The following is a 16,019-nucleotide window of genomic DNA, read 5'->3' on the forward strand; positions in this document are numbered from 1 at the left end:
TGGTACCTTGTATCTGGTGGTAAAGAGCATGAGTTCTGTTTTACGCGGGTTTAAACTTAAGCCACAGCCTGTTGCCCAAGAATTAAGCTCGCCTAACGCCCTTTGAATGATCCCACTGATCGTATTAGGACACAGTCCTGACGCCATTAGCACCACATCATCAGCGTACGCCACCGCTTTTACCCCTCCTCTATTAAGTTTTATTAGGATTTTGCTAATCACACATAACCAAAGAAGTGGAGATAGTACTCCCCCCTGTGGAGTACCCCTGTGGACTCTCTTAGTTATGTTGATGTTACCCATATTAGCTCTAATGATCCTGGTTTCTAGCATAGAGATGATCCAATTGGTGATACAATTTTCCACCTCTAAGTCTATTAACGCCCGTTGGATAGCATTCGTGCTAACGTTATTAAATGCGCCCTCTATGTCAAGAAAAGCTGCCATCGTATACTGTTTGTTTACTAGAGACCCCTCTATTGTTCGGATTACCTCGTGAAGCGCTGTCTCCATCGATTTGCCTTTGAGGTAAGCATGTTGTGCAGTTGATATACTAAAGCTCTCCAGCGAACTTCTAATGTGCATATCTAAAAGCCGTTCCAAAGTTTTAACAAGGAAGGACGACAAACTGATCGGCCTAAAGTCCTTCGCTGATTCATGTCCTCTTCTGCCTGCCTTTGGTATGAAGACGACCCTAACAAGTTTCCAGCTGTTTGGAATATAACCTAGATTTAGACACGCTTTGAAAATTTCCATTAGCCATGGTAGAATACTATCAAGAGTTTCCTGTAACATCTTAGGAAAGATCCCATCAGGGCCTGGAGATTTGAAAGGTGAGAATGATTTGATTGCCCATGCAACCTTCTCTTTCGTAACTATTACATCGACAAGATGCTGTGGGTCATATCGGCTCCGCCGGATTCTCCCAGCATCACTGTCATGGGTGCTACATCCCGGAAAATGTGTATCTAAAAGAAGTTCTAGAGACTCTTCCGCCGTAGAAGTCCAAGTGCCATCCGGCCTCTTGACCCAAGAAGCCATTGAATGATCCTTGGACAGAATACGGCTAAGTCTCGCAGAATCTCTGGTAGATTCGATAGAAGAACAGAAATCTCTCCAGCTCTCTTTCTTGGCGGCCCTGATTGCCTTCTTGTATTGTCTCCGACTTTCTCTATACAACTGCCAATTACCTGTTGAGTAGCTGAGATTGAAATTTGATCTGGCTTCTTCCCTTAATTTTGAGAGCTCATTGCTCCACCAAGGAGGATAGGATTTTTTGCTATATTTAATTGGACATGACGTTTTGTAGGCCCTACTGAATGTCTTTTCCAATGTTGTGACCCTACTCTCAATGTTTTCTGCGAGAGTGATTTGATGGATCGGAATCCTTCCTATCCTATTCCCTACTACATTTTTGAACCGTTTCCAATTTGTTCTAAGTGGGTTTCGATATGGTAAGGGTGGATCTACCTCAAGATCCAGGTGGTAGAGGATCCAGCTGTGGTCCGAAAAGGACTTTTTGCTTGAGACTCTCCAATTTTCTACCCTCACTGAAGTATTTTCAGACAGTAATGTCACATCTATTACTTCCGACCATCCTCTAAAGCTTTCCGTGCTTGGAAAGGTGAAAGTCGGGGTATTACCTCTGTTACATACTGTTAGGTTAGTATTGATGATAAATTCATATAGGGACTCACCTCGATCATTCGTTTCGGTACTCCCCCATAGGGAATGCCTCGCATTGGCGTCACATCCTAGTAGCAGGATACTGTTTTTGCAGTCAAGCACCAGCCTACGAGCCTCGTCAGGTGGTGCTGGTTGGTCGTGTGCCATGTAGATGGAGGCAATTTTGATCCTGACGCCGTCAGTAGCCTCCATTTCGATGACCGTCACATCCGATGAGCTGTAGGATGGGATTAAAAATACATTTAGATGTTTTTTTGCTACAATACATGCCCTGGGGTTACCCTGGGTCCGCTTATAGTACAAGTTGTAGTTTTTGCGCCCACTCTTAATCCCATTTGTTTGTAATTAAAAACCAATCATCAATCAATATTACTCATACGCCCCATCGCACACGAAATTAAATTGAATGGGTGCAGCACCCCGAAAGCATTTATTTCCCCCTCTCTGTTCCATGTCTTATATAGTAGATATCAATTTTTCCATTTCTTGAAATTTGCAATAACTTTCTGAAATGAATTTGATATTGTTTTGACGAGGCGCAGAGGGACCACTGCCAAGCGGCGCACATTTACTCGTATTTTACTGCCTTGCTTACATGACAAATCACCAATATTAGTGAATACGTCAAAAAGCAGTAGATGTGTGTCTTTTGGCATTCTTTTTCTTGTTCCTCCTCCACTTCCTATCTTTCTGTATATTCATCTTATTACAAATATTGCGTTTGATGCCAGCGTAATCGTCTTCATCGATTACATTCTTCGTTGTCCTTTTCAAACATTATTTCAAAAATGTCATTACCAATTTATTGCGCTAGTGAGTTTACTTTAGTCCACCCACTTTATACAACATACCAAGTTGTCTTCTAATGGATTTAATTTTTTGTGAGGTTTTATCTTGGGTAATAAATTAATTTATATAAGCTTGAATGTTGCATTGAGTGGTTGGAGGCCTATGAGTATTGATTAACGAAGCTTATCAAATTATAATTCCTTCCAGTTCAGTAACTTCTTTATGTAGGAAGAAATATTGATTGTTGTATTTTTTTGTATATTTAGATGCTTTTACTTCTTTATGTTTAGGTAACATACATCGAATTAAGAAAAGTCTCTGATGTTATTCACAAAGGACGCTGGATGGCTGAAAGGCCCTCGTTTGGCCAAATGTGCTATCAAATGCATAGCCAAAATGCCCTGTTCGAAATAAAGACCATACCTTAGCTTAATCTAATCAACCCATTAAAAATTTTAGTTTTAGCACGCAATCGATTTTAGTAAGCCAAAGTCATTCAGTGGGATAAAAAACCTATTCACTAAGCATTATTTTTTTTTACTCTCAATAGACTTTCTTGTTTTTATTACGGAAAAATGATGAGTGATGAGATCACGCAGCGAAAGTGGAGGAACCTGTTGTTTGAGTGACACAGTCCAGACCCAATTAGCACAAAATATGCCATTTTGATACACCACTTGTACAATCCCTACTATGTATTAGTCAAGCCGTATTGGACTACGAATCTGCCTATGTCATATATTTTCTATTAGAGTAATCGTCGTCACTTGAAACACATTTTTTTTATTTGTTTTTTTTTTTTATGTAGGTTTTCAGTCGGAAATTTTTTTAGGAAATTATTGTCATTTCTCCTTATTATGATAATACTAATATGCCTCAATCACGCATTAAATAAAATATTGGCCAAATGGCCGCCAAAATTTCGATGACGCTGAGGCATAATTGAGGTTCTATGCTGTTAATGTGCCGAATTATCTCATCCTTTAGCTCTTGAATTGTTGCTAACTTATCGTGTGACACCTTTTCTTTCAAATACACTATTCACACAATTCACAGGAACTGCCTGGCCGACCTCATTTTGGAAAAAAATACGGCCCAATGATGCCACGGCCCATAAACCGCACCAAACAGTCACTCTTCGTGGCTGCATTGGTTTTTCGGCAATCACTCTTGGATTATCATTCGCCCAAATGCGGCAATTTTGCTTATTGACGAATCCAGGTGAAAATGTGCCTCATCACTGAAGATGATTTTCTTCGAAAATTGGTCATTCAGTGTTGCCATTTTCTGCCACCATTCTGACCATTGACGACGCTTGAAATGGTCAAGAGGCTTTAGTTCCTGAGTCAATTGCACCTTGTATGTGTGTAAATGAAATTCTTTATGCATAATGTAATGCACAATATTTTCTACAGTACGAGCTGTACGAGCATGCACTGGCATTTTAACATCTCCTACAGACCCGGTTTGCTCAAACTTTTGCACAGTTTTTCCGATTGCATGCACATTTGGACGATTATATTGACCGAAAAAATCACGAAGTGCGATATGCATTTTGATTTGAACGCCCCTTTTCATAATAAGCCTGAATAACGTTGCTCGATTGTGTATCTTTTCATGGTTCAAATTGAGTTAGTCTAAAATTGAAAAATGTCAAATGAAATGCAGAAAAAACTTGACGTTTAGCACCTTTATAAGCAAAACGTAAATATATATAAACACTAGATAAGTGGATGATTTGTCCAATTGTCAAATCGAGACCAGAAACTATTTCGTTTATTAGCTCAACAGCACGAAGAACGAGGAGTTAAAAGTAGATGAAATGTCACACCTGGTTGCATTTCAAAGTATTAAGAAAGAGTAAAGGTAAATGAATAACTAAAAGAATAATTATTAAAAATGTAATAAGCTAATCCAAAAAAATATAAAAAAAAAATTTGTCCATCACAAATATGGACATTCCTCAGTATGTGGCAGTATTGGTACATTTTTCTTCGAAAATTAGAACGATAACATATTTTTGTTTTTTTTTTTTTTGTGAGAGATACAAGTCCAAACACAAATGCATAGTTTGTCTATTATTGCATCATTATAAGAACATTACGTAAAATGTTACAGAGGCATTAAACCATTGACTACGGACGAGCTCTCATTTCAACGGAATGACGCACACAAGTCGTGGAGCTATTTAACTAACGAGGGCCGCTAATCTTCTCAGAGCTACTTTTTAAGTCAATTAGACTCACATACTTGCAACTCATAGACAATACAGGCACTTTAACCCGAAGTAATAATAAAATCCGCGTAAATTATATTCCATAATTAATTGGAAAATGAAGGGTGAGTTCATAACCAGAAGCAATCGTGGAATTTATTACCAAAATAATTCAAACTGAACTTTTTGATTAAATCGAGTAAATTGGCTAAATTGGTAAAATATACAGTCCAGTGATCATCAGTCTACACGACATTTCGCTGCACGCATAGGAAACACCAATTGAAAACAAACTAAAAATTTGTACTAAGTATTACAATATTTGCAATCTGCAGTAGCTTGGGATACTGTGCTTCTCTTCTCGGAGTATCACTGGCACTCACCGCTCCTGTTATTCAATGTGTAGCTTTCTCTCTATGCAAACAAATGTAATCTACCTTTTTATACAATCTACCTTTTTTGGATACTCATATAAAAACTTCTCTGAAAAATTAGATTTCCTTGTTTTAAGAACTATTTATTATGAAATATGTGTTCCTATTTTATCATACCGATCTATTTTATTTTTTCTCATTCTTCCCTTTTTTAGAACAAAAATCAATACTCACCGATAGCGATTGGAAGAAGTTATGGATGCGAGGCGGTATAAATCCCGATTCAAAATTGGATAACAATATCGATACCAGTGACAGTCCCATGTTCGAGGATAGTGAGGTAAATGTCTTTTTTATAAAGAATAAATTTTTGTATAGTAGTAGTTTAGTACGAAAAATTGTAAGAAGTAGTAATAAAAGGAAGTCATGAAATAAACAAGATTTAAAAAAAAAGGTTCAAAAAACGAGGTTTTTAAAATTCGCAGAATTATGTACATATTTTTGATTTACTAATAGGTCTATGAATAAGTTCGTGCGGTTTTTTTTCGAAATTTGAATTTCGGATCATTCCCATGGCTTTTAAACGTTTGGAAATGGTTGATTGATCAACTCCCAAAGTTTTTGCAACCTCTTCTTGCGTTTGAGCCGGATCTTGATCGAGCAATTCCTCCAATTCGGTATCCATGAACTTTGGCGGCGCACCCTCGCGTTCTTCGTCTTCCAAGCCAAAATCACCACTTTTAAAGCGTGCAAACCACTTCTGGCACGTTCGCTCAGCTAGAGCATGCTCACCATAAACTTCCACCAAGATACGATGACTTTCGGCTGCTTTTTTCTTCATATTAAAGAATTCCCCGCAAAAACACATTATTTGGCACGAAATTCGACATTTTCAAGTGTAGTAAAAATATTGTTGTTTACGCTTCAAATAAAAAACTTATACTGACGTTTGTGCCTTACGACAGTAGCTCTCCAATGAATGTTTGGAAATGTGGATCGATGGAATAATAATCAAGTTACGCCATCTGTTGTAAAACCGCATGAACTTATCCATATTATGTTGCTACACAAGTCTCCAACATACGCTTGTATAGGAAGTTATTTTGCATTTTACTATTTTTTTTTTTTATTATTATTGAATTTTTTGACATACTAAAATGTAGACTAATTTTCGAATGTGCGGCGAATTTTCGCTTTCAAAATTAGATGGTAGCAAGTATTTTGGGTAGAATGATGAGTCAGGTATTTGCTTAAAAACATGCCTCATACACCATATTTGTCAAGCTTTGCCCACTGCGACGTTTTCAGTTCCCAAAAATGGCAAGACTCGTAAAATGAAAGCGATTTGTCACGACTGGGTAGATGAAGACTACTGGGAGGAATACATCAAAAAGCGTGATTCAGAAATGTTTCGATGGTTAGAAACAGTACATGGCCGATATGTATTAAATCTGGCTCGAGAATTACTGAAAAGGGAATGAAATAGATATTTAATAATTTGTAATAGTATTTTTAGAGAAAACTAAAAAGTCACCTACTTTTGAAAAAGTCTCGTATCTAAAATAAATTCTATGATAGGAATATAAATATAATTTGCAGAAGTTATCAGGTGATTAATATATATAGAAATTTTCAAAAGCGAAGTCAATTGTGTTACTCAGAGGTACTTATAGAGCTATATGCCCATTTGGAATTTTAATAGCCAATTTCTACCGAGCCTTTCTAGCAGCTTACGCTTTACCACAGTTAAATACTCCATTTAATGCTCGAAATCACAAGTAATTGTTATTGTTTTAAAGCGCGGGAACTCTCATTCAGAACTGAATTAACCCAACTTTAACTTTATAAATTTTACAGAAAATTTTATTTTAACGGTGGCAGCTGCACTGCAGTTCATTAATTGAGGGTTGTGTGCTAACTTTTCCCACTTGCGTGAACTTCTACATATGGAACCAGCCTCTAACTCGCACAAACCATGCAAATGCAAATTGGAAGCAAAAAATTCAATTTCAAGAAAAGAATCCTCATTTGCTATCCAAGAGTTGTTCTCTAAAAGTTCTAGTAGTTAAAATAGAAAAGAGAATAATACGGAGAAAAGCAAACTTGAGCTCACTCAAATTTATCACTTAGTTTTATGAAAAAAATTATAAAACCTCAGTTTCTAAAGCTTTGGAGCATAACAACAAATTTTAAGAAAAAAATTAATTTGGGCGGGTGTAGTAGCTCTTTAAATTGTTTTCTAAGGATTCTAATGTTTAAAATATAAGTATATAAGGCGATACTCTGCCTAGTTTCCCATCGGTCCCAGCAGTCTATAACACCAGGCACTCGAACACTTGCTTGTGGCCTTGTTATGTCCAAAGATGCATCTTCAGACATAAGTCTCTATAAAGCCTCTACATAAACTCAAATATATGAATTATAGGTCGAAGTAGAAGTTAGAGCTGATCGGGAGCTAATGACTAGGTATTTAGTAGATACTTACTAGGTATTCCTTTTAAGAAAAATAAAAATGTATTATTATTTAGTAATTTACTATGATTTTTGTGTTATAAATAAATAAATAAATATGATAGAAAATCGGGTTGTCGGACCATTTAAAGTCCCATTTTAAGCAAAAATCAGCTGTTCGAGTGAACTCGGTGAAAACGCTTGATATTTCCAAAACTTAACAGAGCTTCTATTGCAGTCACGTTCTTGGCGGAAATAAGTTATGAAATCAATAAATTTTTAGTAACAAATAATTTAAATCAAGTTTATAGCAAAAGTATTTCATTAAAGTATAAACTTATTTATCTGACGTACTACTTAAAAATCCTACTAGTAATATAATATTTCGCTTATAACTAATGCCTTCTCCCTTTTCCTTGTCCATTTTCCCCCTTTAACCTTTTTCACACCCTTCGCTGCTTTTAACCATTTAATTTCAGCAGATGGCGCACAATACGACCGTCCAATTGGGAGGCACCGCGTTTCTGGTTTGCAAAGTGTCTGGCGTGGATAGAGTGGGTGTAAATTGGGTTTGTTCTGAAAATAAAACGTTTGATGTTTACTACTTTTTCATTTGAATGTAAATAATTATTTTTATATGCAAGCTTACGGTAGCATAGTCTCATATGCATGTATATTAATTTTTTTTTTATCAGGATGCATTTTTTTTTGAAAATTGCAGTAGATAAATGAATTGAATACGCTTTTAGTAACTTTGATCTAAAAAAAAGTATTTTTTTGCACAATTTTTGTTTTTAATTAACCACTAATTTATTTGTTTATTCCCTTGTCGCTTTACATGTACGGGATTTAATCCATTTTAAATTAGGAGTTGTAAGCAAGTGTGTGGTAGTCACTTATTTACATATTTATTGTGTTGAATATCATATATTTATTTACTTACTGTATTTACAGTTGAACACTTGTGTCCTTGCGTGCCACATAACGGAATATTTCAAATTTTTAATTCGTTTGTTAATGTCTGATCCTGTAGTTGAATGATAGACGCTTTGGTAGTGCAATATATGATACTACTAGGGTTGTTACATAAGTAAAATGAAGTCTCATATGTATGTATGTATGTATGCTTATAACTACGCGAAGAATGCTTCGATTTGCTTGGGACTTTTTGTACTTCAACGCTTATTTTTTCTGGAACGTTTTTTCAATTATCCGTGGTAACGGGTGATTTTTTAGCTATTATCTTTTTAACCAGTTGGTTTAGACAGCTGACGCATGTTTCGTATTTTGTTTCACTGTCAAACATCCTCAGTTTTGGTCTATAATCAAACGAACAACGCTTGCAAATCATTGAATTTTATTATAAAAATGCGTGTTCTGTTAAGAAAGTTTAAAGTTGAAAAATTGTGTTCAGCGACGAAGCTCATTTTTGGATCAATGGGTACATAAATAAGCAAAACTGTCGATTTTGGAGTGAAGATCAGCCAGAAGAATTACAAGAGCTACCAATGTTTCCAGAAAAGGTCAGAGTTTGGTGCGGTCTATGGGCTGGAGGTATCATTGGACCGTACTTCTTCAAAGATGCTACGAATCGTAACGTAACTGTGAATGATGAGCGCTACCGCGAAATGATATCCAACTTTTTTTTGCCCAAAATGCAAGAGCTTGACTTGCATGACACGTGGTTTCAGCAAGACGGTGCCACATGCCACACAGTACGCGAAACAATGGACTTGTTGAGAGGCGCGTTCGGTGAACATTTTATTTCAAGCTCGGAACCTGTCAATTTTTCAATTGGCCACCCAGATCGTGCGATATAACGTCTTTAGATTATTTTTTGTGGGGCTATGGTAAAGCTCATGTCTATTCAGACAAGTCTGCTTTATTAACGCATTGAAAGACAACATTAAAGCATTTATATGTAAGATACCGGCCGAAACATTGGAAAGAGTATGCCAAAATTGGACTAAGCGGATGGTCGCGGTCAGCATTTGCATGAAGTAATCTTCAAACATTAAATTATATGGACTGTACTATCGATTTAAATAGAAATTCCATGCATTTTTCGGACTTTACGTGTATTTTTTTGAAAAACTTTCCTATAGCTCTTAAAAAATCAAACTGCAACAAATCAAAAATTACTCAACCGACTCAAATATGAATATTTACTGTGACATTATATTAATCAAATTTACCACTTTTTCCTATTACTGTTAAAATTTTGAAAACAGAAGGAAACTTTTTTATGAATACGGTTGTTCGCTTTGTGTCAAACTTCAGTATTAAGGAATAAGCCAACAAAGAAAAGATCAAAACTGTATGCTCCTATACTTGTGCAAAATGTTCTAGCGTTCTTACAATTTCCATCAGAATTTTCCATTTTTATTCAGAATTTTTCCGTCATTTTTGGTTACATTATTTCTAGTATTATAAGGAGCAAGTTTCAAGCTGCTCAAAATTCTCATTGATATTTGATAATTTCCTGACGGAGTTGTTAATTTTCTCCATAATAAGGAATGCGCGACATTTATTTCATATGGACAAATATTATGAAAAGTCAACGAGAATTTTGTGGCACTTCAAACTTCCACTTTATTATACTAAAATATAATCGCCCTTTTTTATCAATTCCGATTGGAAGATTTGAAATTCTGTGAAAATTTACCAAATTCTTATAAATCTTGTACAAAGTCGAAACCTGAATTAATGTGATCTTTGTTATAGAATGAACTACATTTTTATAAAAATATACAATAATTAAAATTAAAAAATAAAAGCATAAGTAGTCAAAATTTGCCAACATAATGGGATTTTACTGTGGGCAAAAAGTAAGGTGAACTTATTTGTCAAAGTTCGCGGGATTAAAATTTCGCTCTAGTTATTTTTTTCATGAGTTGGCAGCACTGCTAATAATATCTGGGCCAACTGTGAATGTCACTGTCAATAATATATGATATATATTGTATAATATATATACGCTTTTGTTTACCAAACGACCAAGAGTGCATTTGTCGATTTTTACAACCACCAAATTTTGTTTGCGGAATGAAATTTCGGCTGCGGAAACGTTTAGCATGTTGCAGAAGGCATTTGGTGATTCGACCATGTCGCAGAAAAATGTTTATAAGTGGTACAAATACTTCAAAGAGGGTCGAGAACGTGTTGATGACTTGGAGCGCTCCGGACGACCATCGACGTCAACAGATGACCAACACGTCAATAAAGTAAAGGAGTTAGTGCTCAAAAATCGTCGGTTGACTGTTAAAGACCTTACTGATGTGTTCGGAATATCAGAAGGATCTGATTTGAAAGACCATTTTGAAAGACCATTTGGGCCTACGAAAAGTCAAATCTCGTTTGGTACCGAAAACTCTCAATTTCTTGGAAAAAAGTCGTCGCGTTGATGTGTGTGAAACAATGCTTTCAGACTATCATGACAAGCTCAAATGCATCATTACGGGAGATGAGACTTGGATTTATGCTTACGACCCTCGCTCTCACACTGCACTCGTTCTTCGTGACCATTTCGCCAAAAATTCCACGCATATCGTTCCGCAACCACCGTATTCGCCTGATTTGGCTCCGTGTGACTTCTGGCTATTCCCAAAACTCAAGAGACCACTCCGGGGAACGCGTTTCGAGTCGATTGAGGAGATAAAAGCTGAATCGAAGAAGGTGCTGATGGCTATACCGGAAATGGACTATTTAGCATGTTTCGGGGATTGGAAAAATCGTTGGCATAAGTGTATTTCATCGAGAGGGGATTATTTTGAAGGGGATGAAATTGATTTACAAGAATAAATAAAGATTTTTCATTTTACAACCAAATTCACCGTACTTTTTGCCCGAAGGTATTGCATTACCTTTTGCAATGGACTATGAAAAGAAAGCCAAGTAATAAGTTTAGCAACTCACATTTCTAGGGAACTGCATTTATAATTTTGGTTAAGTATACTCAATTTGCATGAAATAACTTTATGCGTACACACGTACATATATATTATATATATATATATAATTGTGTGGTGGCGGTTGAATGAGAAAGTAGGTCAGAGGTCAAAGTCAAACTGAAATTTGTTAAAATTATGCTTTTGCTACTGGCTATTTGTGGTCTTCTCTATAAATTAAATGAAAAGTCGACAAAACAGCTCAAAATTTTTGCTTCTCTTGCTAATATTCAAACTACGACTATTTAATGCAGTACTCACCACCAACAAATGAAAAAAAAAATCTTATTCTCAACTACCTTTTCACTTTAATCTTTTCTATGGCCATTTATTTCATTTTCGGCTCTTACCTAACGCCCCTCTTCTTCCCCGCCAACGCACATTTCCAATTATCGTTGTGTCATATACAGCCAATACAATGCGTCCAATGCGTATTTCTGCTGCTCACGCTCAGTTTCCGACGGCGCATTCTTTGCATTCAATCCTCCTTCATTTCCTTACCAAGCACTAGCACACACACATACAAATATACAGACATTAAAACGTTCGCGTTATTCAGCCAAGTAATTTCGCTTTCGCTTGAACAAATTAATGGAATGCACTTTCTTGTGAAAGCCAACAAAAGTAAGCAAGAATGGGTGTCAAGTAAAAGACTAATTAGCTTCATGTCGCTTTTCCGCGCTGTTGCGTAACCTTTGTTATTTTGTTATTAACGACGTTTTCTTCTTTTTGGATACGATGGCAACAACTGTTAGAGCGACATCGACTTAATTTGCTTTGTTACATTCGATTACTGTTATGACGCTTTTGTTCTTTTTTTCGGTTGTTGTTGGTATCTACTCAATATGTACTCAACAGTTAAGGGGGGATTCTACTGTAAAAATCAAATTTTCATGGATTTTGTTTTCATACTTGTATTAATTTAATTAGTAAAAAAAGTTTAGGGTTACATAAACACAGGTCTTGAGTGTACAAAAAAATTTTTTAAATTTATTTTCATTTCAAAATGGCAGCTGTACAGCCGCTCCCCCGAAACGCCTTTTGAAATCTGCCCACACTGTCGCGCATTTAAAAAAAATCTGAAATGAAAAAAACCAAATTTTTTTTATTATATATCATTATTTTTAGTTGTTAAGCCTATTACTTGCAAAAAAAAAATTTTTTTGTAAAATTTTTGAAGTTTTTTAAAAAATCGACATTTTTTTGTTGTCATTTTGTTATTAAAAAAGGGGGTATAAATAATAAATTTTTTCCCACCATAGCTTTAAAAACTAGTAAATATTGTTAAAAATATACTATCAAAGTTGGAGCTTGATATGTTAATTTTTCACGGAGCTGTGATGTGGGCAATTTTGAAAACGTGGTTTCGAGAAAAACACGCTTAAACAATTTTTCATACTTACAGCTTAATCAGCTATTCCGCTCGAGCGCTCAGTTTATACCTGCTTTGCTAAAACTTTTATAACTTGAAAACTATTCAAGATTTCTTTTTAAGATGTTCATGGAACATTCTGGAGTTGTTTCTGAGTATGTTTCAACAAAAAGTAAAAAATCGATTTTTTTTAAGTTTTACAGTAGAGGCCCCCCTTAACAGAGCCACAGGGGGTCAAAATGTTTTTTTTACTTAGATTTTGGAAGTTACTCACAATCGCAGGTGAACGAATTTCCTACGGAGCTTCGCGAATAGGCTCCAAGAGATCGGACTAATTGAGAATCGTATTTGCAATGCATATGTACCTTATTTTCTTCTTGATTGGTGCGAGTTTAACAAAGCGCGCTAGCCGTTTCTTTCTCGTGCTAACCGGCGCCAGTTGGACACCTCAAGTGAAGCCAAGTTCTTCTCCACCTGATCTTTCCAACGCAGAGGAGGCCTTCCTTTCAGAGCCAGAGCGTTTGTATTCATTCGGACGGTATGACTCAGCGACGAAACCGTTGAATCTTTATTCGCCGCACTGTGTCTATATCATATAGCTCATCAGCATTGTCATTAGAGCCGAGCTAGTTCTGAATGTTTCTGGGCTTCCCAGCGGTTGAATATCTGACTTCCAGTTTTTTCACTTTGTATCAGCTCAGCTACAGTTACTGATATGCCCCGCATTTTGGACTGACAAACATTTGTGTTACATTGAAGCTTCAAACTTCAGAGGTGGAATTCACTCGATGGACTAAAAGATAATGCCGTATGGGAATCCTTTCTAACCATCAAATTAAAGAATAACACATCGGATTCGCCGCCGAAACCGACCCCTGTGGCATTTGAGTTTTTTTTAACTATGTATTTTTTTTTTTTAATTTTATTTTTTATTTATTTGGTCTCTTGTATGATAAATTTTGTTAAAATTCTTTTACACTGCCAATTTTTGCTTACAGATTTTGGCATCCTACACATTTCGGAAACATCGATCTGTGGCAATAAAAGCAAATTCTTTTTAAATAATTGTGCTACACGGCAAAATTGCATAGGTGACATTGGCGCTGATATCATTTGACACTTCTATGTCGCCAGTTAAATAATTTCCACACTTCTTATTTTTGTTGTCTTTGCCATGAAAAGCTTAAGTATCTTCAGACTTATTCTAACTAACTGATTCAACTAAAACTATGCCAGCTTGTTATTGGCTTATAATTTCTTATGATTCGGCTCTTTTTGCTAAGAGGCACAGGTACTGCTGATTAAAAGAACGGCTCTTACACAACAAGTCACAAAATAAATTGTTGGCCGAATATTATATTTTTAAATATTTATATCAGCATTGAATGGGTACACATTATTTCCTAAAATCGATGTTGCATAAGGATCAGCTGATCTAATCGTAGGAGATTAGAGTTATTGCGTTAACTAGCACCACCTTTGGTTAGAAACGGGCTAGATAACCTAAACAAGAATTATCGGCATAATTTTTGTCACAAATACAAACACCACCCACAGTTTCAATGCTCTCTTTGAGTAATGATGTTTATTACTCCAGCCAGTAATGCAACTACTAAAAACGTGGAGTTCGTAGTTCCTTCAAGTCTAAGTCTGGTAAAATGCTCCACTTGCAGAACTAACTGATGCTCAACGGACCATATGAGCTGAAAAACTCAATGCACATATCGTGAAAATGGGCATGATGATATAATTTTGTATACTATTACTTTAGCATAAGTTTTATTGAAAGCACACGCTGCTTACAGCTTACAGAGAGGTGCGTTTTAAAAAAAAATTTGGAGCTTTCCTTATCAACCATCTTTCAGGCTTTTTTTAAAATTAACTACTCACTTTTCTCTCTAGAATTAGTTCTTACCGATCTAAGCTAATCATTTAATCTTTAAGCAAAAATTAAAAATTAAATGAAAGGTATTGCGTAATACTGGGTTGGGGAAAAAGAAATGTCGTATTTGTGATCGAAATTTGACGCTTTATTTAACGTACTTAGAATTATTCGATTCAAGTCAAATATGCCCCGTTTTGTTCGCAAACTTGTTGCCATTTAGAAGGCAACTTCATTATCCCCCCTTTATAAAACCCCCCCTCCTTATTTGCAAAAAACTCAAACAACCAGTTTTCGCAAGCCTCTTTAGAGGCCAACTTGGTATCACCGGAAAAGATGATAGTCACTTGGTGCCAGGTCCAGATTACATGGTGCGTGCGATAGGACATCCCATCCGAGCTCCCGTAGCTTCTGGCGGGTCATCAAAAATGTGTGAAGACGAGCGTTGTCATGGTGGGACACAACACCATTCCTATTGACCAATTCTGGCCGCTTCTGGTCAATCGTCTGCTTCAAACGGTCAAGTTGCTCACAGTAGAGGACCGAATTAAGGGTCTCGTAATAGTTGAGCAGCTCATAGTGGATAATTCCGTTCCAATCCCACCAAACACACAGCAAAACCTTCCTGGCGGCCAACCCGGGCTTGGCAATCGTTTGGGCCGGTTCGCCACTTCTCGACCACGACCTTTTTCGCTTGGCGTTGTCGTATGTGATCCACTTTTCATCGCCAGTCACCATCCGCTTCAAAAATGGGTGAAGCTCGTTCCGTTTTAGCAGAGAGTCGCAAGCGTTGATTCGGTCCAAGTGATTTTTTGCGTCAACACGTATGGCACCCACACATCCAGCTTTTTTGGAATCCAATCTTCTGCAAAGGGTTCCAAACGGTTTTGTGGTCTACTCCTAGTTCCTGACTAATCAAGCGAATGCTCACATGCCGGTATCTTTGGATAATTTCTACGATTTGATCAGTTTTTACGACGATTGGCCTACCAGTATGGGGTGCATCTTCGACATCTACAGGGTTGACCATATTAAACTAACCCATGTGATTATTAAAAAATATGGAAAAAGAAACATTTTTTTGTGTTTCATTGTGAAAAACATTTAATTTAGTTCAAGGAGATTCGTTTACATCACTTTTTGAATATGATATCGCGCAAGTGGTCGCCCTTAGCACGTATTTGGATATGTACAGGGTTGCCCATATTAAACTGACCCATGTGATTATTAAAAAAATATGGAAAAAGAAACATTTTTTTGTGTTTCATTGTGAAAAACATTTAATTTAGTTCAAGGAGATTCG

The 16,019-nt window shown here is 36.4% G+C and overlaps 1 protein-coding gene across 1 annotated transcript in view; it reads left to right on the forward strand.

The window, feature by feature from the left end:
• Positions 1-16,019, forward strand: part of LOC129245962 (zwei Ig domain protein zig-8) — a 90,637-nt gene that overhangs the window by 25,400 nt on the left and 49,218 nt on the right. The window contains exons 2-3 of the mRNA XM_054884420.1: positions 5,280-5,404; positions 7,998-8,084. Coding sequence (XP_054740395.1) covers positions 5,280-5,404; positions 7,998-8,084 — 212 coding nt within the window. The remainder of the gene's footprint in view (positions 1-5,279; positions 5,405-7,997; positions 8,085-16,019) is intronic.

Source organism: Anastrepha obliqua, chromosome 4 (genome assembly GCF_027943255.1).
Source record: "Anastrepha obliqua isolate idAnaObli1 chromosome 4, idAnaObli1_1.0, whole genome shotgun sequence".
In the NCBI taxonomy this organism is placed as follows: domain Eukaryota; kingdom Metazoa; phylum Arthropoda; class Insecta; order Diptera; family Tephritidae; genus Anastrepha; species Anastrepha obliqua.